This window comes from Equus caballus, chromosome 24 (assembly GCF_041296265.1).
Source record: "Equus caballus isolate H_3958 breed thoroughbred chromosome 24, TB-T2T, whole genome shotgun sequence".
NCBI lineage: Eukaryota > Metazoa > Chordata > Mammalia > Perissodactyla > Equidae > Equus > Equus caballus.
The window spans coordinates 33059378-33083027 of NC_091707.1; the positions used below are offsets into that span (position 1 = coordinate 33059378).

At 53.3% G+C, this 23650-nt stretch overlaps 1 protein-coding gene across 6 annotated transcripts in view; it reads right to left on the reverse strand.

Annotated features, from left to right (window-relative positions):
• LTBP2 (latent transforming growth factor beta binding protein 2) overlaps positions 1-23650 on the reverse strand; it is a 100823-nt gene that overhangs the window by 72500 nt on the left and 4673 nt on the right. For 5 of the 6 annotated variants that reach the window (XR_011432230.1, XM_070250162.1, XM_023628102.2 and 2 more), the window contains exons 2-3: positions 20444-20514; positions 5479-5725 (exon numbers count right to left, since the gene is read on the reverse strand). Coding sequence is in view for 5 of the 6 variants with exons in the window: in XM_070250162.1 (XP_070106263.1) it covers positions 5479-5725; positions 20444-20514 (318 nt within the window). In the remaining variant the exon portion in view is untranslated. Of the gene's footprint in view, positions 1-5478; positions 5726-20443; positions 20515-20764; positions 20821-23650 lie in introns of those variants that run through there. The other variant, XM_070250163.1, reaches the window with a different exon arrangement.

Genomic DNA, 23650 nt, shown 5'->3' on the forward strand with positions numbered 1-23650 from the left:
GCCCAGAGTCAGGATCTCCTGGGCTCCCTGGAGACGGATCCGCAAAGAAAACAGATAAAATCCCCTGTCCTCCTGGGCCTGACAGTTGACTGGAGTAAGAAAAGCCCTAAATCCAATAAATAAGGAAAATATGTCCGACGTTGGTGCTGTGGGGAAGCGTAGCCAGGTGGGGGTTGGGGGCAGTGTCTGGGGGTGAACACGGAGGCCCCACCGAGAAAGGAAGACTGAAGGGGGAGGAAGAGAGCCATGAGAGTGTCTGGGAGGAGCGTTTGACCTAGCTGAATTGTGTCCCCAAAAAGAAGTCCTAAGCCCTGGACCTGTGAGTGTGGCCTTAGTTGGATATAGGGTCTTTGCAGATGTAATTAGTTAGATTTAGATGAGATCATACTAGATGGGGGTGGACCCTAAATCCAATGACTGGTGTCCTCATAAGAACTCCACACACACACACATGCACACAAACACGTGCACATGCACACGCACACACACACACACATGCACACACAGAAGAAGGTCATGTGACAACAGAGGCAGAGATTAGGGTGATGCAGTTACAAGCCAAGGGACACCAAGGATTGCTGGGTGCCGTCAGATGCTAGGAGAGAGGCAAGGCATAGATTCTCTCACAGCGCTTCCAGAAGAAACCAACCCTACCCACAGCTTGATTTTGGATTTCTAGCCTCCAGAACTGGAAGAGAACAAATTTTTGGTGTTTGAAGCCACTCAGTTTGTGGTAATTTGTTATGGCCACTCTAGGAAACTAAGACAGTATTCCATGGAGGGGGGTGTAGCAAGTGCAAAGGCCCTGAGGTGGGAGCATCTCTGGCCGGTTGGAGGAAAATCCTGCCAGCCAGGGTGGCAGAAGCACAGTGGATGAGGGGAGCAAGTAGCAAGAACCAACATCCGAGATGTCAGAAATGTTTGGGGGCCAGATCATGAGGGCCGCCCTTGTGGCAAGCCCTTGATAAGAGGGAGCCGTTACACTTCAGTTGGAGGATCAAGCTGGAAGGGGCTACAGTGGGTGGGTGTTTTTGGCCCTCCTGATCTTTGTCCCCTGGAGTGATACCTTTGAATATGTTACATCAAATGGTAGAATAAAATTAAGGGTGCAGATGGAATAAGGGTTGCTAATTGACTGACCTTAAAATAGGGAGATTGTCCTGGATGCTCCAAGGGGGTCCAGTGCAGTCCTTCAAAGTGGAAGAAGAAGGCAGAAGAGCCAGTGAGAGAGATTCAGCTGAAGAGGCAGGCAGACGAAGAGACTCAAAATAGAAAGAGTTGCTGGCTTTGAGGATAGGAAGGTGGCCACAAGCCAAGGAATGTGGGCAGCTTCTAGATGCTAGGAATGGCCCTCAAGTGACAGCCAGCAAGGGAGCGGGGACTTCAGTCCTCCAACTGCAAGGAACTGAATTCTGCCAACAACCAGAGCGAGCAAGGAATCGACTTCTCCCCTCGAGCCTCTAGGACCTCTGCCCTGCTGACGCCTGGACTTTAGCCTGGCGAGGTCCGCGTCTTACGTTTGCCCCATACAACTGTAGGGTAATAGGTTTGCATTGTTTTAAGCTGCTACGTTTGTGGCAATTTGTCACGGCAGCCATAAAAAACTAGTACAGTGGATAAAGAGGTGGGGTGTGCAGCGAGGAGATCCAGGAGAGGGAGAGGCTGGGTCTATGAGAAGAGGGCTGAGCCCAGCTGCCTTGTGGGGGAGCCGCGGCTGAGAGGCACCCGCACAGGGTCCACAGCTTCCCAGACACCTCCCGCCACCCCCGCCTGCCCGGTTCAGCACTGTCCTCCAGGCTCTTGTTGCCCAAGTACTGACCGTCCTGCTGTCCCGAGGGCCCAGCCGCTAGGCCAGGTCTAGCTAAGGAGCAAACCCAGTGGAGGTCCCTGCCATTCTGAGAAACGTTGTGAGGCTTCCCTTTAACCGCCTCTCATGTACAGCTGGTGCGTGCAAATGGTCCTGGTGGAACCACCAAGCGAGCCAAAGCCACCACTGACGCTACTGCTGGATCCGTTAGTCACGCTTCCCAACGCTGGGTCTGGACTCTGACTTCTCCCCAGAGCAGTGTCACACGCACGCACACACACATGCGCGCACATACACACGCATGCACCCTAGTTTTCTGTCTGCTCTTTGCCACAGCTGCTTGTCCTCATGGCAAAAAGAACCAGCTCGCTGATGGCTAACATGTGTCAAGCACCCACTCACATCAGGCCCCCTACTAAGTGCTCTGCTCACATGGTCTCATTTCATCCTCTCTTCAGTCCTATCAGGAGGAGACTACTGACTCAGAGAAGTTAGGACGCTTGCCTGATGTCACACAGCCGGTGAGTGGTAAATCCAGAATTGGGACCCAGGATTGTCTGAATCTAAAGCCCAGGCTCGGATCCTCACTATTCAAAGTGTGGTCCATGGACCAGCAGCATCAGCTTCGCCTGACACCATGTTAGAGACGCTCACCACAGACCTGCCGAATCAGAAGCTGCGTGTTAACTAGTTCGCGGCTGATTCACGTGCCTGCTGCACTTTGAGAAGCACTGGTGTAAAGCGCTGTTTTCCAACACCTGCTGGTCCCAGGTCATTGTGACCCCCCTTCCCATCTCTAAAGGCCCTTCCCTGGCTGCCTGCCTCTTGCTTCCCAGGTGGGGTGGGCCCTCTGCCCAGCCTCAGAGAAGAAGCCTGGACCTGGGGCTCAGAGGGAGTCTCCAGGCCCCCACTGCTAGCCTAGGCCGCAGCTGGACAACATCAACCCACGTCTGGCTCTGCAGGGCACGCTGCGTGCTGCCCGAGACTCCTGGCCCTCCCTCTGTCTTCCTTCTGAGACACAAGTCTCTTGGCCTCTGTCTAGTGCTTTCTTAAAGGGGGCCTCTGGTCACCACAAGCCCTACAGCATCTCCCCTCCCTGGACATTTTGTGTCCCCCTCTCGCTCTTAGAATGTCCCCTGTGTCATGTCCCTCCCTCTATCTGGACACCAAGGGCCTGTCCAAGTCGCTATCAGGATAAAGGCCAGCGGCTGCCTGGGAAACCTGGCCAACCTCACAGGAAATGTCTGACACCACCAGGCTAGCGGGATTTGGCCTCCTAAAGCAAAACACAGCTGGGCCGACAGCGGGCCACTCGGACTTTCCCAGATTTCATGGCATTGAGGCCCCAGGGCAGAGAGAGACTGGGTTGGCCTGGAGGCTGCAGCTCATTAAAAACATCACAGTAGCCCCTGGCCAGGGAGCCCATGAAGCTCGCAGAGGACGGCCCTGCTGTGGGCCGGAGACCTCACCCCAGGCCTTGGCCCTCCACTGCCTCTTGTACATACAAAACCTTTGCTGGGGGATGGAAGGCTCACATAGCTCATCCTCCTTCCCTCCCAGCCTCCTCCTCTCTCCAGCAGTGGGCCTCGTTCATTTGTTCATCCAACTTACATTGCTCAAGCTCCCACAGGGTGCCAGGCATGGCGTTACGGACCAAGGACACAGTCGTGAATGAGCAGGACACAGCCCCTGCTCTCAGAGAACTCCTGGCCCGGTGAGCATTGAATAGAGCATCCCAAGGCAAAGTGAAAATGATACACCAGGGTAGCCTGGAGCCTCCCCTCCTCCTGCACTCTGAGCAGCACAGGGGGCGTGCCCTTGGTTCCAGGTACAGGGTGAGGGTTCAGTGCCAAGCAGGCTCTTTGTTAGGCTAACTTTTCAGTTTGGACCAAGTGATAGAGAGCAAGTTCAGATTGAGGACTTTCTCTAAGCTAGGACGGTGGGAGGAGCTGTGAGGAGGTCCAGGGCACAGTCCACGCAATCTAATTGCAGACCCACGGGGATGCGTGCCCAGTGTGCGCTGCAGGGGGTCGGATAGCCTGGTGGAAGTGATCAGGTGAGGGTTTTTAGAGCAAGTGGGACTGGGCTTTGAAGAATAGAGGAGCAGGATGGGCTGGAAAGATGGGGCAGGGGATGTCAAACAGCTCCGACTCAAGGGTGCAAGGGACAGAATGACCTGCCAAACACCCACCCCCAACACTCACACGCATGCGCACACACACGGATCTGCGAGTTGGAAAATGAATGACTCCCACGAGCCAAAACAGCTTGCAGGGGAATGCCCAGCTGGAAGGACTCTGCTCCCGCCTGGCCCTGGATGGCCCTGGAGCTGGCATCTCTGGTGCTCCTCCAGGTGCCTTCCCATGAGGCCCACCTGCAGCCAGGACCAATCAGAACAAGGCTCAGCCCTGCCCACCTGCCCACGGCCAATCCCGGGCTGCCAGGCCCCCTGCATGGTCCACCTGGCCGCTTGGCTCTGCCGCGCTCTCTGCCCCAGCATCCCAGGGCCTTGGCCAAAGGGTTTGGCTTTTCTGGTTTTGACCTTGGAGCTCCCTAGACCTCAATCTGAGTTCATCCATCGGCTCTTCTGGTTCCTGGCTGCCCTTGGAAACCACCTGCTTGGGTGGTTGGGGCCCTGGAACCCACCTTACCAAGACCCTGGTCTGCTTGCCTGCCCTACCCCCCCTTCAGAGTTGCTGGACAATCTCCAGCTCCTTTCCTTTCTCTCCTGAGCTTTCCCCCTGGGGACCTGAGCTTGAGGGCAACCTCCTCTCCTGTTCTCCTGGCCTCCGAGAGGGCAGATCCCTTTTCCCCTAGTTCAGCAAGACAACGTGGCGACATTTCAGAAAGAAGTAGGCAGCGAATGGAAAAACCAACCCGAAAAAACAAAAGGAAAACACAGCTCCTAGAAATGGACCAGTTTACAAAGTTCAGATTTCCTGTCCTGAGCTAGAAAAAGTCTAGACAGGTTGGCGGGTAAGCAGGCCAGGGAAGCCTGCCCGTGAACATTCCCCCTGCCCACTTCTTATTCTACCTCCTTCCCCCTTAAGCTCCGTCACTTCCCCTCCAAGGAGAGAGATTACTGCTGGGTGGTGATGAACTGAAGGGGTTTTTCTTACAGAGGAGTCCTTCCTGCATCCCAGAGACCACAGGCAGAGGACGAGGTGGAAGAGGAAAAACATTTATAAAGAGTTTACTATGTGCCAGCCACTGTTCTGAGTGCTTTCGTTATGTTAACTAACCTCATCCTCCCAACACTTCCGTGACTCTGATTGTCATCCTTGTCCCCACCTTACCGATAAGGAATCAGAGAGGTAAGTACTTGCCCAAGGTCACCCACCTAGGAAGTGGCAAGGCCTGGATTCCAAACAAGAGAGCTTGTCTCAGCGATATGCTCTCCTCAGCCTTCTCCCAGGACTTGGAGGGTAAAGACTTCACCTGACACCTCCCTTGTCCACCCCAGCCTGGCAAAGCCAGCACCAACCCCACCACCGGCTCTCCTGCTCCCCTGCCTCTGGTGGGGGCAGGGAAAGGGGAGGAGAGTGGGGAGGAGGGAAGGAAGGACAAATGCAGCCTTCTCCGCCAAGGTCTTCACCAAGTGGTCCTAAGGAACAAGGCCCTCCGGAGAGAGACTGCGCCAGGACCCAAGGTCCAACTGAGGAGGGACTTACCTGGCCAGCGGCAGCTGGGGTGCCGGTGGCCGTGTCCTGGCCACGGTGCCTTCCCGGGTGGTGCTGCTCCGGCGCAGGCTGGGGGAGGCCTCGGCTGCACGGCGCGGGGCCGGCCTGGCGTTCTGGGGGTCGAATTCCTCCTCGGGGATGACCTCCTCACAGCGAGCTCCGCGGAAGCCCGAGCGGCACACGCAGAGCTGGGGCCGGCTGCAGGAGCCCCTGTTCTGGCAGGGCGGCTGGCACACGGCTGGGGAGACAGAGAAGGGTGAGGGCAGGGGCCGGGGCCCCCACCCTCCTGGCAGAAGGGCCTCCTCCACTCAGCGGGAAGTCAGCTCCTGGCCTCAGAAGGCTTCCGGCCATTTCTCTCTCCCCTCCACCCACAGGCCTCAGGTGAGGTTCGCCTGTCATCTCTGAACAACCAAGGACCTAAGGACCAGAGGCTGGAGCGGCTGGCACCATCACTTCCAGCAGAACACCCCAACGTGTTATAAACTTAAGGGTTTGCTTTTGGTTGTCAGTCTCAACGGCCAGACTGGAAGGCCCCTGAGGGCAGATGTCAGACGTCAGATGTTTTGTTTTGTTCCCTCCTGTAGCCCCAGAATTTAGGACAGAGACTCACAGAGTAGATTCTCAGTAAATACTGAATGAATAAATGAATGAAGAATGAATGAATCTCTGGAAACAACCTAAACGTCCTTAGATGAATGAATGGATAAAGAAAATATAGTATATATATACAGTGGAATATTACTCAGACATAAAAAATAAGGAAATCCTGCCATTTTTGACAACACAGATGGATCTTCAGGGCATTATGCTGAGTGAATTGAGTCAAACAGAAAGACATGCTATATGATCTCGCTTACATGTGGAATCTTAAAAAAAAACCTCATAGATAACAGAGAACAGATTGGTGGTTGCCAAAGGTCGGGGGGCAGGTGGGAGGTGGGCAAAATGAGTCAAAAGGTACAAACTTCTAGTTATAAAATAAGTAAGTCCTGGGGATGTACTGTAGCGCGTGATGACTATAGGTAATAATACTGTATTGTATATTTGAAAATTGCTAAGAGAGTGGATCTTAAAAGTTCTCATCAAAAGAAGAAGAAAAAATTTGTAACTAGGGGTGGTGACAGATGTTAACTAGATTTGTTGTGGTGAACATTTTGCAATTTATACAAATATCAAATCATTATGTTGTATACCTGAAACTAATATAATGGTATATGTCAATTGTATCTCAATTAAAAAAAAAGAATGAGTCTCTTTTATGGGAAAGGGCTCAACATGGCCTGAAAGTCAGGGGGTTTGAGTTGTTGGGGGTTTTCTGTCTTCCATGAGCCATGTGATCTTGACCTTACTGAGCCTCAGTTTCCTCAGGAATCCTGTGAGGCGTGGGCTGAGGAGGCTGGAGGGATCCTAAGGGCCCGTCAAAGGCATCTTCAGCATGACAGTCTCTCCTCTTCTTCTGAGATCATCTGCTCTCAATTGCCTCCCCTCCTCAGCAAATGGTAGAACTGCTGACCAGGATGGAAGAATTCTGCCTCCTGGGCCCTGGGTCCCGCCTGGGGGCAAAGTGACACTGGATCTGGGCTTCTTCCTCCAAGCCAGCACTGGGCAGCAACCACCAGCCACTGGGGCCATGACTTTTCTCTTCACTATCCTTCATCACCTTGCAAAATCCAGAGCCACCTCCAGTGACCAGTGGCTAAGGGAGAGGCCCACGCAGAGGCACACATTGGAGTGCAGGGCCCTGTCCCCCTCCTCCCAGGACCTGCCCTGGGGAACAGGTAGGAGCCCAGGAGAGCACATTCGGGCTCACGCTGGACACTCTAAACCCAATGTCTCCTACATCTGCCACTCATTCATTCAACAAATATTTGCTGAGCTCCTACTGTGTGTTAGGCACTGGGGACAAAGTCTTTGCCCACATGGAGCTTGCAGTTGGGCCAGGGAGACCAATAAGAAACAAGAAAACAATAACGTAACGTCATTTCAGGGAGTAGCACAGGCTGCCCCATGTGCCACAATCACTGTGATGGGTTTTTAACATATGTGTCTCAATTTCCCAACTAATATGGTCAGCCCCTCCAAGTGTAGTGACTGTCCCTTACACTTCTTTGTATCCTTAGCTCCTAGCATATGCCTAACAATAACACAATTATTATTATTTTATTACGGCAGCTACTATCTATTGTTGCTTATAATACACGAGGCATGGTGCTTTGCCTGCACTATCTCATTTAATCCTAACAGCCAGTGTGATTGAGTCTCATTTTACAGATAATGCTTCTGAAGCTCAGAGAGGTTAAAAGACTTGCCTGAGGTGACCCAGCTAGTCAATGGTAGATCTAAGATTCAAATCCAGGTCTGTTTGACTGAAAAGCCCAGGGTCCTTCCACCCCATTGCCTCCCAGGGGGGCCGGTACAGTTCTTCCTCCCTACCATCTCTGATCCTCGGCCTGGAGCTGACCATGAGACAAAAGGGATCTATAGCTTCAAGGCAGCCACAAAATACACCCGTGGGAGCTCTGTCCTGGGAAGCGGCCCGTGGTAGAGGCCTCAGGACGCCATCCCTCTCCAAAGCCCACACAGTAAATTTTAGGTGATGAGAGAGGATGTTTACCAGCTCATGCATTCATTCAATGAACATTCGTAGAGTATTCATCCACAAGGTGTAAGCCTTATGGTAGAGAAGATCCCTTTCTCGAGGAGCGTTCTGTCTCACAGAGAAGCGGGGACATAGGTCATGTGATATGTTGGCCAGAGCCCTAACCTAGGCTGAGGCAAGGAGTAGGGAAAGTCAGGGAAGGCTTCCTGGAGAAGGTGATGCTGACCAGAGACACACAGGAAGAGTAGATTGGGCACCGTGTTCACCCAGGACCCTCAAGGGCAGCCTTTCTACTCAAGGGAGAATGGGAAAATAACAGGTCTCACCACAGGATTCCAACCACGGGCTGGATCCTGAGGCCAGAGCATTTGCCCCAGTGCCTCAGCAGCCCTTCCTGGCAGGCCCCAGGTCTCCAGGTAAGGAGACCATGCCAGAGACTTCTAACCCTGAGCACTTCCCCAAACACAAACTCCCTCCGCAGCAGGGCTTTGGGCTATCGCCTGGCCACCACTCCATCTGCCCAAGCAGACTTAACACCTACCTAACCACCTCCAGGCCCCTCCCACCACCGCCAGAGACATGGTCTGCTGGGGCCAGCCCCACAGCCAAGCCAGGGCCAGCGAACGCTGGGCAAGGAGGTGTGCCTGGGCCAGGCCTTGGCCCTCGCCTATTTTAAGAGGGAGTAGAAAGGGAAGGCCTGAGTGGTTTCCCACGTGGACCACCAATGCTCCATGGCTCCTAGTCCCTCAGACCCACACCTCTCTGCCGGCAGAGACCCCAAGGCTGGTGTGGGCGAGAGGAAGGTCACGCAGCCTCGGTCTCACTTCCACCTCTGAGTGAATGGGCCTTGCCCTTAAGACAGCCTTTCGAAACCAACCTGGCTTCCACCCCTCCCCTCCTGGGCCCTGAGGATGGCCCTCCTTGACTTTCACAGTAAGATCTTTCACTCTCTAGAAACCCAAGACTCTGAATCCGTCTGCCTCACTCAACCCGCTTACTTCTGGTTCTCCCTTATTTACTAATATATTCTGCAAACATTTTGTGAGCACCCTCTCTTGGTCAGATGAGTGCCAGAGGTACAAAGACAACAAGACTGGTTTCTGCATGGAGGAAGCTCTGCCCAGTCCTGGGTTCTCATAACCACGGGGGCCCCTTGCCACACAGGGAGCTAGGTCCTCAGTCAGGACCAGGGTTGGCAAACTTTGGCTGGTACAGTGAGCAGCTCGTGGAAAATGGGTGGTTGGGGGGAAACTATAAAAGTTCTAAAAGGCTTCCAAACCAGCTAGGCTTGGCAGAAAAAATCAGCTCGAGAAGATAACCTTTCTGGATCAACCACTTATGAAACAGCGTAGAGGCTAGATCTACTAAGAAAGATCCTTCGAGGTTTCAGATTTTCAGAGGTTTTGAGCCAACCTTCACCGACTTCATTTGCATCCTCTCTTGTGTTGTTTTCACGAGTATCAGCAAGAAGTGACATCTCACTAAAGTGTTGAAGCGTTTTGTTCTGAGCCGAGCATCCACATTACGGGATTGGAGCATAACCTCCTCTCCTCTCTCCACAAACCCATACTCACTGCCCCCAAAATGGCCCACAATGGTGGCTCCAAGTGCTTGCCTATGAAAGGAACATTCTTATGACAGTTTTTACTGCTCTGTCATAAAATAAGGGAAATAAAACAGTTGCCCGAGTGTTTTCGAATACTATTTTTTTCCATTTAAAAAGTGTCTTTTGAGATTGTATTTCTTACTTTTTTGGTGTTAAAACGTTCTTTTTTAATTAAATGTGCTGGCAAATGGTAGTTTGTTTCTCTAACATCTTCACTTGGCAAAATGAAAAGCTGGCTACTGTACTTTGATGTCTAAGATATTTTTGGTTATTTTATTGGTGCAAGAAATCCAAAAGTTTAGGCCCCTTTGGGAAAGAGGGGGCAATAGTGGTCACGTGTCCAATTGTTTAGAAGAGACTGAAGCAAAACATTCCTATGTCAAATGAGCACAGATTTCAAAACTGAAGTATCAGAAAAGAAATGAGCCATCTCAGAATCGCCGACGGCAGGGGCTGCCGCATAGAGCAAAGAAGGAAATGCCGAGGGCGGCCTCACCCTGCACTGCGGGAATTTTAAGAGAGAAAATTCCTAGCCCGTGAAAGGCTGGAAGTCGTCATGTTTGGAGGTTTTCGGAGCCTCGTGTCTTTCATTTTTCCTCAAGTGCAGCGCTCATGGCTTATGCTTAAGAAATCAACCCAGGATGGGTGTATGGTTCTAATGAGTCTTCATTGATTGATTATTGTGAAGAGTTATCAAGCATGATGCCACGATGTCCACATTTGATTGATTAATGGTGAAGTGTTATCAAGCATGATGTCACAGTGTCTGTGTTTAGTCATGGACACACCCTGGCCCCTCCCTGCAGGAGGCCAGCATCCTGACACTGGAGGCGATCCTGTTACCAACCTCCCGGGGCCCACTCACCAATGCCAGTCTTTATACATTCCTAATCTGGGCTCCACCTGAACCCTTGCTTTTCCACACTCCTTTGGCACTCTTCTCCTCACTGAGGACTGGACATGTGGAAAGTTTCAGCCTTGGGAGTTCTGCTCTGCGGAGTTAGCAGGATGCCAAAAGAGAGGGGAATAAAAAGAAAACTCCCGAAATTGCTTTGAAAGTAAGAAATAAAAGGCATCGTTCTCCCCAACCCCCCACCTTCTGGCCGTGCCCCTTCTACCTTCACTCTGCTCCAAAACAGGCAAGCAGATGTTTGCTCAGATTTTCCACACAAAACCCCTACCTGTGGGAGGAGACCCAACTAGGAGTGGGCAGGCCTGGGGGAGTTTCTGGAAACAGCTCCCACCTTGTGGGCTGCTCCTACCATCTACTCAGCGTCTGTGATCAGCTACGTGGCAGCCAAAAGAACATGGGGTTGGGAGTCAGAAGGATTTGGTTTGACCCTGGCTCAGCCACATCCCAGCCGCGTGACCTCGGCTGGGTCTCACCTCATTAAGATGCCTCAGCCGGGGCCTCAGTGGTCTCACCCATCAAATGGGTCTCATAATTCCTGCCTCATAAGGTTGTTGTGAGTCTCAACAGAGAGCACCGATGTGGAAGTACTTTGTACCCCCTAAAGCTGTGCTGTCCAGGACAGTCTAAGGCCGTGGCCACACACTGGATGTGGCTACTTCAAATAAAATTGGTTAAAATTAAATAAAACTTAAAATTCGGTTCCTCAGTCACACTAGCCACATCTCAAGCACTCAGTAGCCACGTGGGGCTCATGGCTACCATGTTGGACAGCAAGACATAGAACATTTCCATCATCACAGAAAATTCTATTGAACAGCACTGTAAAGCTTTCAAAAAAAAAAACACCATTCCCCCAGTGGCCAAGGCCAGAGGGCTTGTGAGCTTCTCCGCTGTGACCGTCTTGCCAGAGGAAGGCAATGTCAACACAGCCCCAGACAGAGAGAAGGACAGGCCCTGAGGTGCAAGGCAGGGCCGCTTTCTCAGTGTTAAACACAGCCAGGCCCCTCCCCACACCCGCCACCCCAGGCAGGGCATTTGTCATCCGCTCTCTCTCCTGGGCCCCAGGGACACCTCCTCCTTCCATCAGATGAGGCACTGGCTTCGGGGTGGGCCCCTTAAGCCTGTGCCGTCCTCCTGGGCCTCCAGCACCGTCCCCTCTGACCCTGGAGATGAACCTCAGCTCCAGATCAGACTCTGGGCCCAGCACCCCCACTCCTGAAGCTCAGCGGTTCCGCCATTAAACCTCTATCTTTCCTAATATTTGTGTCAGTGGGATGCTAAGAACCTACCTACTGAGCTACGCGATCCCTCCCTCAGGATGGGGCCCTGTCCCCTTCCACACTCAAAGGTGTTTGCAGACAGGACAGTCTGACCCACCCTCAATACTGACCTCAGCGTATCCCTGGGCACCCCACCTTAGACCCCCACTTGGAGGCCTCGGTTTGCCCCTGGAAGTCGCTTACTCGAGAGTCCACCTGTGTCCCTGAGCTGTTTCTCCACAGCCTCACCTTTGGTTTTCCCCAAGATGCGTCCCTGATGTCAGAGATCCCAAGGCCAAGGAAATCTCTGTCTGGCCCCCAGACACCCTCAGAATCCACCCAGAGACCCGTCGTCTCCACACCCAAGCTCTGCTCAGGGCCTGTGCCCCCAGGCCCCGACCTCAGCCCTGAGCCCCCAGGCTGTGGGAGAAGTTAGGTCCTCAAGGGCTCGCCCTGTGTCCATCGCAGCTGTGCTGGGGCCGCAGCTCAGGCTGGCTGGAAACAGCACTGGGGCTCAGGGGCCAGCCAAGCGCCCGGCTCCAAAATAGCAGTTGTGTTCACATAAAAGCCTCTAACGAGAGAAAGATGCCGTTCTTGGCCCCTCGCACACTCTCTGCAGACGTCGTCTGGCAGGCCGAGCCGGCCTCTACTGTTTGGCGGCCGGAGGGGAGGAAGGGGAGGTGTGAGTCAGACCTTGGCTCCCAGCCCCTCGCATAGACCGCCCTGCTAATTGCATTAACAAATGCCACGATACTGGGCCAGTTAGGGGCTGGGAGCCAGGGGCTGGGGGCCAGGGGCTGGGGCACAGAGCAGCCCCAATTCCCACCAGCTCCCGCAGGCTTGAAGAGGGAGACCACTGGGCAGGGCTTGCGGCCCAGGGCTGAGGCCCGGGTTTGCCTCCAGCTGCTGCCCCAAAGCAGAAGAGTCTTTTGTACATCTCCACAGCCTCGAGGGCCATGTCTGGGAGGAGGCAGGGCTTCAGAGGCCTCAGAGACAAAGGAGTCCCTGGAGACAAGAGAAGGATGGGATGGGGTCCTGGGTCAGCCCCCACTGGGGACAAGCCTGGGGGCCAGTCTTTTCTAGGGGAGCAGCTCCCGGGCATGGAAGGCAGTTCTGTGGCTGACATGGAGCCATCCAAACCCTTCTGCAGCAGCACTGGCTCCATGCCCAGGACCCAGGATGGTCAAGAGGGAAGGAGGAACCATTCCTGCTTACACTTAGGCAAGGCCAGGGCAGAAGCAAGGCAGAGAGAGTGGGCCTGCGGTCAAAGAGACCTGCATTTGAATTCAAACCGTGTGAGGTCGGACAAGTTTCTTCACCCCTGTGAGCCTCAATATCCTCATCTAGAAAATGGTTGTGCATCCAATATTGACTATTTGCCTAGGATGGTAAGCAAGACAGACACTGTCCTTTTCTTCACAGAGCTTCCAACTTAGAGAGATTGTCACAAAACAAGTAAACAAACAAGTAGAAGAAGAGAGATCGGGACGCGAGCTATGGAGGAAACAATCGAGAAGCTGGAATCCCAAATAACAAGGCTGGTGGGGGCAGCTCTAGAGAGAGTGGTTGGTGGGGGCACCTCTGAGGGGGAGAGCTTGAAACAGAGACTGGAAAGATGACAAGGAGCCAGCCGCATAAAGAGGAGGGAAAGCAAAGAGAGAGAGCGGCATGTGCAACAGCCCAGAGGCACACATTCCAGGAACCTAGGCTGGGTTCAGCAGGCAAGGGGGTCAGGCTGAGAGACGAGGCTGGAGAGCGAGGCGGGTTTGGATACACCACAGCAGGAAGGTTTGAACAGGAATGTCTTGTGATCTAACTTATGGAGAAAGCACGGAGGGTAAGGGGGCAAGGGTAGCAGTCAGCGGGCTGCAGCAGTCACCCAGGAGAGCATGCAGTGCCCTGGACTAGAGAGGCAGCAGGGGAGGCAGGGAGAAGCAGACAGGTTCCCAGAGATCTAGGAAGGAAAACAAACAGGACTCAGTGATGGATTGCATAGAAAGCCTGAGCGAGAGGAAGGGTCCAGGAGGGCCCCCAGGTGTCTGGCTCGACCATTCAGGTAGATGAGACGCATTTTAACAGGATGGATAAGACCCCGGCGGGGGAGTTGGCTCAGAGGGAGGGAAACCAAGAGCTCAATTTGGACAAGTTGGGGTTGGGATGTCTGGGAGGCATCAAGAGCAGATGTGGAGTAGGCAGTGGGATGAAGGAATCTGGAGGTCGGAGGAGAGATCTGGCTGAAGATATATTTAAATCTGGGCGTCATCAGCCCAGAGACGATGTTTACATCCATGGGAATGCATTAGATCATTCCAGGAGCGGTGCAGCGAGAAAGAAAAGAAGAGGACCCAGGACTCAGTCCTGGGAAACCCAACATTTAGTTGTTGGATAGAAGAGAAGCAGCAGCCAGGGACAGAGGAGGAGGCCAAGACAGAGAGTGACATGATGGCCACTCACAGGGTGAAGGGGGTTGAAGTACTTAGCGTGGTCACTGGCACAAAGAGAGCATTGCCACTATTATTGTTGCATGTTAATTGTCTGGCACAGTGCCTACTAGTGCTCAATAAGAGGGGGCAACTAATACTTGGCTTGGCTCCCATGGCCCCCCTCTTTGTGTGGGGGATTTGGAACATCTGGGGAAATTCCTGGGGCAGCCTAACATTAAGATGTTAGGTAGAAAAGGAGAAGCCAGCCAAGGAGGTGAGAAGAGGCAGCTGGGGATGGCGCCAAGGAAACTACCAGGCCACCCATGTGATCCTTCACCTACTCAGTCCTTTAACAAACGTGTACCAAGTAGGCAGTCCACTGGTATCAACAGGACACGGCACCAGGTTTCAGGATCCCCTGGGTCAGAACATCTCCTAAATACTACTCATTTGAACAAAGAGCCCTGGAGTCACGCACCTGCTCACCAGGAAAATCTAAGGTGCCCGGATGTGGTGGGGGGAGAAATGGATGGTCTCTTGTTAGGACTGTACCCTCCGTGTTAGTTAGGTCTCCACTGAGGGCATGTGATCACTCCCCTTAGTTGCCTCCCACCTTCCTCTCCACCACTCCCTGCCAACTACTGAGGCTCATAGGATGGTTCATCCAGAGATGAGCCCCACAGAGGCTCAGGCCTCTGGCTCCTGGCAGTTCATAATCAGTCAGTGAAGAACCTGCACATCGCCCTGCCCTGGCCCGTTTGTTCAGCACTTACCATACGAGGCCCTGGGCTAACTCTTCACAGGTATCACCTCTCTTCATTCTTATAACTATTACAGGTACTATTCTCATCCCCGTTTGACATATGGAGAAACCAAGGCCGAGAGTAGTCAAGCAGCTTGCCTGTGATTGCCACACTAGGAAGTGATGGAGGAAGGGTTTGAACCCAGGGAGTCTGGCTCCAAGGTTGGGGCTCTTACCCACCTGGCCACAGTCTTGCCCTATGAGATGGGGTCATTACAGGGCTAGGATGGGCGGGGCTAGGTAAGCTCCCTCAGGGACGCCAAGGAGGGGCCCAGATGAGGAGGGACGGGGTCCTCATAGCACTTACATGTGGATCAGAAAGAATGCTATTTCAATGGCCCTGTGTGCACAGAAGCTCGCGACTAAGAGGGCAGGAGCAAATGCCAGCCTGCTCCAGGATCTCCTGAGGACCGTGGGGAGTTTTCTGGAAGGGGTGACAGAACCGGGGCAGCAGAAAGGGACCTCTCAGCACAGTGCTGGGACAGGCCCTGTATTACTCAGTACATACTCATTGAGCCTTTAGCTTGTCTCCAGTGAACATTTGTGCTGCCTGCTAGGAGCTGAGAGACAAGGCCTTGCCCTCAACATGAAGGCCAAACATGGATAGAGCACATAGAACATGCCAGACCTTGAACTGAACATTTAACCCGAGTTATCTCATTTGTTCCTTACAATTCTGTGAGGCATGGAGTAATAATAGTCACATTTTACAGATGAGGAAACTGAGGCACAGAGAGTTTAAGCATCTTGCCCACAGTCACACAGCCACTAAGTGGCAGGCCTGGTATTTAAACCCAGGCAGACAGCCCAGTCTCCTGGCTCTAGCATTACATAACAGCTACACTTACCATGCGCCAGGCTGTGTACACACACTTGTTCGTTTGCCAGCAACACAGTCTTAAGCCCTGTACTCTGAAGCCAGGCTACCTGGATTCACATCCAGGCTCTGCTGATTCCCAGCTGCAAAGCTTGGACAAATAATTAACCTCATCTTTAAATGGGGATAAAGATCATATCTAGCTTATAGGGTTGTTGTGAGGATTAAAAATTAATAATATAGGGGCTGGCCCCATGGCCGAGTGGTTAAGTTCATACACTCTGCTGCGGCGGTCCAGGGTTTCGCCGGTTTGGATCCTGGGCACGGACATGGCACCGCTCATCAGGCCATGCTGAGGCAGCGTCCCACATGCCACAACTAGAAGGACCCACAAGTAAAAATATACAACTATGTACTGGGGGGATTTGGGGAGAAAAAGGAAAAATAAAATCTTTTAAAAAACAAATAAATAAATAAAATAAAAATTAATAATATAAGATCCTTCGAGTTATACCTGACCTGCAGTAAGAGCTACAGAGTGTCATTATTATTAATCCTCAGAAACAACTCTATCTGGATTGTGATACTCATGGGTGAGGTTCTATGGATGGAATAGGGCCAGTCACCTGCCTGAGGACACAGAGCTAGGATTCAAGCCCACGACTCCTTGGATCTGGCACCAGGATCCAAAGGCCATGCTCTTAACTGCAGGGACTCCCTCTGCCCTCCCCAGAACAGCCCCAGCCTCTGTGCATCTAGGCTGAAATAAAATGAGAATTCAAAGAATTCTTCAAATCCTCTTCCCCAGTGTGAGCCTTCAGAAGCCCCTAAAGCCTGTGTGTGTGCTGGGGTGGCGATGGGGGCAAGCCAGTCTGGGAAGACTGGACAGACTTCCAAAAGCCTTAACTATAAACAGGATCCAGTCACCCCACACCCTACAGTCCTTCCCCTCAGCTGTGCGGGCCGGGCAGGCCCCAGTCAGCTGCCTCCACAAACACATAAACACTTAAATCGTGTGGCAGAGCTGGCAAAGCCACAGAAGGAAAGGCAGTTACCAAGACCAGAGGAGGTGGCGAGGACCCAGCTCCCGATCCTGCCAAGGTGGAGGGAAGGGTTGGGATTCCAGCAACAGCCACCTGTAGATGCAGTGGCTTCCTGAGGTCCAGTGACTGGACAGGGATGAAGGAAGGGACCTGCCAGGAAGAAGGGCTGATAGGTTACAGCAACTGACGATTCTGTGAGAGGAGGCGAGAGGGGCCAGGGCCATCACTCCCTGTGCATGGACAGTGCATTGGGCCCATAGATATCTAGGAGAGACCAGGGGACAGATTGAGTTTCCACACGGTTCTGGGACTAGACTTCATTCTTGGCTGGGAGACGGAGATGTCACACACCCATCCTTGTCAGCTCCCCTCTCCTGCTGGCCACGGAGGCACCCCACATGTGTAAAACTGCTAGGACAGAGTCATAAGCATTCCCCGGCATTGGCAGTCTTGGCTCCAGCCAGGAGAGCAGCTGTGGGGAGGGGAGAGGGAGACGCAAACCACTAAGGGAAGCAGGAGAGCCAGCTGACAGGGTGCGGAGCCAAGAGCCCCACATTCTACAGAGCTCCGGACCCAGCCGTCCAGGGCCAACACCCCACCACCCACGTGGTTCTTGTTAGGCTCATTAGCAGCAAAACAACAACAAGCGAACAGCACAGAGCCCAGCTAATGAGCACACAGACCTTCAGTGGGCAAGCTGACTTCAAGTGGGAAAGGCTAACGCCCACTGGCAATTCCTCCAGGATGGCTGCAAGCCTGCGTTCAAGGGTCAGGGAGGACAACCAGAGGAACAGCAGGGGAAGAGGGCCGGGGAGAGGAATGAGAGGGGCTGAGGACCCCCAGGGTGGAGTGGGTATCGGCAGCATGCTGCAGCAGCCCCCCGCTGGGGCAGGGGTGTGCATACACACACTGGTTCTGACAATCTGCAGTCTCACCCAACCTCCAGTTTCCAGTGTTGAAACTAGTTTGGCAGAGACTAATGTTGGAAAATCATGAAAAAGTTAGGAAACTGACAACCTTTGGGGCCGGAGGGCCAGCGAGGCCCATGCCCAGACCCCTCTGGTGGCTGGTATGAGGACCACTCCCTCTGAAACCTCCCTGCTCCAGCTTCAACTCAAACCTCAGCAACACTCTCTGGTAAGCTCGCTACAACTTACCAACCCTCCTCCCCATCTCCAACCCCAAGTCCCTTCCTGGGCCTCCAGAGGCCCCCAAGGCCCTGGTACTCAAAGTGTGGTCCCTGAAAGAGCAGCATCAGCTTCTCCTGGGAGCTTGTTAGAAGCACGGATGCTCCGGTCCCACCCCAGACCTGCTGAATCAGAACCTGCACTTTAATAAGATCCCAGAGGATTCCAGGAACATTGAAATTTGAGTTAGGGCCCCCAAGGCAGATCTTCCTATAATTGACCCCAAACTCTGCTCAGTGATCTTCAGTCCTGGCTAGAAATACCTAGGATGCTTAAAAAATATATCAGTGCCCAGGTCCCGGCCCCAGAGAGTCTGCTTAGCATAAAACCACTCAGCCACCCACACCCTGGCTTCTCTGCTCAGGGCAATTGCTGATTTTGAGCCCCAGATCCTCCTCTAATGAGCTGTGTGATCTTGAGCAAGTCACCCCAGTCTCATTGTCTTCATCTTTAAAATTATGAAGGGCAAGTGTCTCTCCTCCAGCTCTGTCCTCAGCCACAGAGGGCCTGTCCTCTGAGAGTCCCCACTAATCCAGGTTCCCTGAAAAGGAAAGAATTTTCAGGCAGAAGATCTGCTTTGCTGCTTGTTTTTGAGTTTGGGATTTCGGTTTTTTTATCTGGAGATCCTCAGAGAGACGCAAGATTCTGCCTGAGTTTCAGCGTCAGATGGGGGAGGGGTCAGGGCCATGAGGTCTGAGCCAGAACCAAAAGCTTGGTGAGCCCGCATCCCCATCCCTGCAGGGATGGAAGCATCCCATCTCATCTCCAGCTCATCCCCAGCTTGTCCCCAGCTCCAGAGGCATCAGAACCAGAGGAGAGCCTCCATCAGGGCTGGGAACACCGTAGATTTTGCCATGCACCTGAACCATTAGCTGCGAAACTCTCACACTGAGAAGGGCCTGGAGGCTCATCCTTGGGCAGGAAGTGGTGCTGGGGAGGCTGAGGCTTTGCTGCCAGGCTCAGGGCCCGGCAGACAGTAGTGGCAGCTCCAGGAGGGACAGCGGAGTGGAGCTCCTGGGGCTGCCACACAGAGCTGGGGAGCTGACGGGGCTCAGGACGGGCTTTGGGGAGTGAGGGAAAAAGATCCAAGGGGCTCCCTCAAACCCCCACATCTTTTATCACCTGTGGGGATCCCAGACTCCAGAAGGCCCAGCCTCAGTTGGTCTTAAGAGGGAACAAAGGTCCATAGATAGAGGTACGGGGTTCTGGAGTCAGACTGCCTGGATCCAGCCCCAGCCCCAGCGTTGGAGTAGTATGTCCTTGAGCCTCAGTTTCCTCATCTGTGGGTGGGGCAATCCGTAAATACTCATGTTATAGGATTATCGAGAGGCTTAACCAAGATAATGTGTGTGAAGAGCTTAGCACAGTGTTGGGTACATAGTCAACGCTCAGCTGTTAGCTAGTAGTAGTAGTAGTAATGGTAGCAGTAGTACACTGTCATCCCCAGTTCACGGATGTAGAGAACGAGGCCCAGAGAGACAAGGTAAGCCATCTGGCAGCAGGGTGTAATGATTAAGAGGAGGGACCCTGGAGTCAGGTTATTTGCGTCCAAATCCTGCCATTTCCAGGCCATGATCTTGAGCAAATTTCCAGTCCGTGCCTCAGTTTCCTCATCTGCCAAATGGATAGTGGTACTACCTGCCCCACAGGATATGTAAAGTGCACTTGCACAAAGTGAGTGCTGCATAGCTATTGGCTTTTGTCATTGTTGTTCCCACTTCAGGCACCACCAGTGGGGGCTTGGGCGCAGTCGCTCCTTGGTTTCCACATAACTGAGATACTATTCTCTCTTTCCACTCATCTGGGCCAGCCAGCGGGCTTCAGAGCAGTAGGAAAGAAGGCTGCTCCAGACACGGGATCAGAGCCTCACCTGAGCATCCTGGGAGGATGCCCCACACAGGCCAGAGCGGAGGTGGATTCCCAGAGCGTGGGCTGTGCATGGCACCCCTGGAAATGTGCCATGCCGAGGCTCTGAGGCCAGGCATGTTCTGCAGACCACAGGGCTGTGTGGGCACCTAAGGGACCCTGTGGTCACGGCGAGGGGGGCGTCAATACAGTGGACACCAGGAGGGGAAAGCAGGAATCTTCAAAAACATGAGCAGGGATTTTGTTTGAGAAGTTGTTTTCAGTTGGAGACATTTTAAAATCTCCTCCCTTCCACCGCACACTGCCTCCACTCCAGAGAGGGGCTGCATCCTCACGGGGCAGCCTGGGGAAGACACTTCTGCCCTAGTTTCTGGAGTCCCCATGCCCTTCCCATCTCGAGGGAAAGAGAGGGAGAGGGGTGGAGGGGGTGGAGGCACTCACGTTTGATACAGAAGTTGGTGCTGTTTGCCGTCGTCCATCCCGGGCAGCACTGTCCCCCGCAGACATTCCTCCTGTGGGGTCAGCAAAACAGGGTCAGCAGCAGGGTGCTCAGAGGGGGACTGTTTCCAGAGCCACTACAGGCAGGGCCTGGGGGAATGCTGCAGGCTGGGCAGACTGTCCCCCTTATCTAAGGAGGCTTCACGGCCCAGGGGCAGGCACTTTGGGATCCCGCAGATCTAACATTGAATCCTGACTCTGCCATTCTCCGTGTGACCTTGGGAAACCTCACTTTCTCCATTTGTACAATGGAAATAATAATACCTGCCTAATTGACGATTAGACGAGACGGGGATATATAGCATCTGACACAAAGAAGGCACTCCACTGGGACAATAATGGCAGTGATCATGAAGATGATCTGAAAGCAAGTTCAGAGAGGTTCAGCAACTTGCCAAGGCTGAACAATAAGTGAGTCCGGAGCCCGGTTCAAACCTGAGTTGGCACAACTCTAAGTCACGCTCCAAAAATACACACCATAGTCCTTGCCCAACAAATGCTGACAACCCAAGGGAAGCTGGAAGACACAAATAGAACAGTCTTGAGGACATACATATGCATCACTTGCCAACAAATGCACACCCGGAGGAGCCTGAGCTTTCGAGACGGCTGGAGCATGGTGAGACTGAGCACTGGGTGGGAGACGGGAGGAACGGGGGCTCTAGAATTCCTATTTAAGAGGGGCTCAGGAGGTGGCAAGCAGGGAGGAAGGAGGGGCTGAGGATTTGGGTTAAGCTGCCTCTGCACAGCGAACACACTGTTTTAATTTGGGCAGGCCAGTGGAACTAACTTTATGGGGGATGGTTCTTCCCCTGCTACTCCTTGGTGCTGGCACCGAGGGCACCCACGGGAGACAGTGATCCGCAGTAACCACTGAGGCACTCAGCCAACCCACCTGACTTTGCTTTCAGGAGTCTGGTGAGGCCCCCTGCAACACCAGCAGGTTCCACCACCCGTGGCTCCCCACCTAAAGAGCCAACGCCTGGACCTGGCGACTTCCCTAGAAGGGCTCTTCTTGAAGAAGACCTCTGGGCGCCTGACTCCATGGCTCAGGCCAGGCCTGGCTCTGGCTTGCTGGACCCCAAGATTATCATCAGAAATTGTCTACCAGGCACTCATGGAAACTTAAGGGGAGTGGGGCGGCAGAGGTGCAGAGCCAGAGAGACAGGGCGAAGGATGGAGCAGGGGGCCATTCCTGTGACCTCTGTGGCCAGCATGGTGAGCATCTGGTCCTGCTTAGGAGTTTATTTGACATTTGAGGGGACCCCAAAGCTTGTGTGGCTTTTGGAGCCTTCACAAACATTCAAAATAAATTCCTCAGCTTGAGAAAGCTGAGGCCCGCTCCCGGCCCCTTGGCCCAAAGTTATAGGGAGCTGCCTCCCAGGGAGCTCCCAGAATGTCCTCCCAGCCAAGAGTTGTGCCATCCCAGCCACCTTGCAGTCTCTCTGGACCACAGCCTTCAGCAGCTTCCTGGCTCCATGAAGTCCTCCTCCACATCAGGGCCAAAGTCATCGGGTTCTGGGGAAGGGGCTGATCCTCATACCTGGGGTGTCTGAGTGTGTACCCTGGTAGAAGGGGGAAACTACCCACCATTTGTAAATCCCTCCCCCTTGTGGGTGGTGACAGAGCCTCTTAGAGGCCTTAGGAGGTCTTCAAGAGCAAACGGACTGCATGCTCTGGGAGTTTCCTAAGAACTAGGGTCTGTGGGAGCCCGGATAGCACAGGCTGAGGGGCATGCCTGGCTGGGAGGTCACGGTGTGGAGCTCAGCTCAAGGAGGCCCTCTGAGCCAGCTGTCACCCCAGATACACTCAGGATGGCTTTGCAGCTGACTGTAGGTGGGCAGCAGCCAGGCCTGCCCTGCCTGTCCATGGTGGAGCCCTCAGAGCTGTCAGGGCCACAGTGAGGACTGGCCAGGATCAAAGGCTGCCGGGCAGGGGGACCAGGGGCTGGGCAGGCACTCAGAGGGATTCACGGACCCACTGGGGGCCTCTGAGGATCCTTTCTAGGCCAACATTAGAGTCTTGGGTCGAGGGTGAGGGAGGCAGCTGGGAGATGACCATTCAGTGGTCTCTGGCTAGCTGGAAAGAGCAAATGGGGCAGACAACTCAGTGGTTCTGACTCCCTGGAAGGTATCACTCGGAGATGATATGAGCCCAACCTTCCAAGCGACACCACTCAGCAAACATTAGTGCAATATCCAGCATCACTGCCCAACCCTTGGGGATGCATCTGGCTAACAGCCTGGGACAGCTGCTGCTCCACCTGGGTCAAATCTGATCATACTGGTCCCTTGTAAAAAGCCTCCCATCACTCTCCACTGGCCTCTGCAAAGCCAACCAGGCCTCCACCTGTCTGTGCAGTCTAATTGCTCCTATCACTCCTCTCTCGTCTCCATGACCTTGCACAACCAAGGCTGTGAGCCTCCAAGGACACAAAGTCTGTCACCCCCATTGCACCCTATATGGTCACACTTCGATGCTTTTGCTGAAGCAGCTCTCTCTGCCTCGAATGCCTTCCCTCTCTTCACTGCAGATTGAAATCTTTTGCATACTCCAAGACTCCCAGATCAAACATTACCTCCTTTGTGTAAAACCTCCCCTGTAAAATCTACCCAGCCTTCCCCATTCTCCACCTACTGTGATCATTTAGTACTGACTGTCTCAGGTTGTTGATGCGTGGGTCTCGTCTTGACTATCTTGAGGGTTCTTTCTTATTCCGCTTTGAGCCACTAGGGTCTAACACAGTGCCTGACACGCGGTATACACGTAATACTTCTTTGTTTCATGGAATCCAGCATCTCCCAAAAAGTGGATGAGCAGCTCTGAGGGTAGGGAGGGGGTTTCGGTTTCCACAGTCACAGCATCAACACTGCTGAGTCAAGTGGTGAGAAGGGGATGGCCATGTCAGTGCTCCTTCTACCTGATTAGATCAGTGAAAATAGCCTCTGTCTGAGGGTGGTCTTCATGCCACGTCATCCCCACAACACCAGCCAGGCCCCCCCCCTTCCATTGGGGAGAACACGCCACAGGGTGAGCTCCCTAAGGGAATGGTGCCTGGCTAGAATTTGAGAGCATTTTGTTTTCATTTCAATTTTCCTACAGGTACCTTGTCTTCACTACAAGTGGTATTATTTTCAACTTATAAGAGGG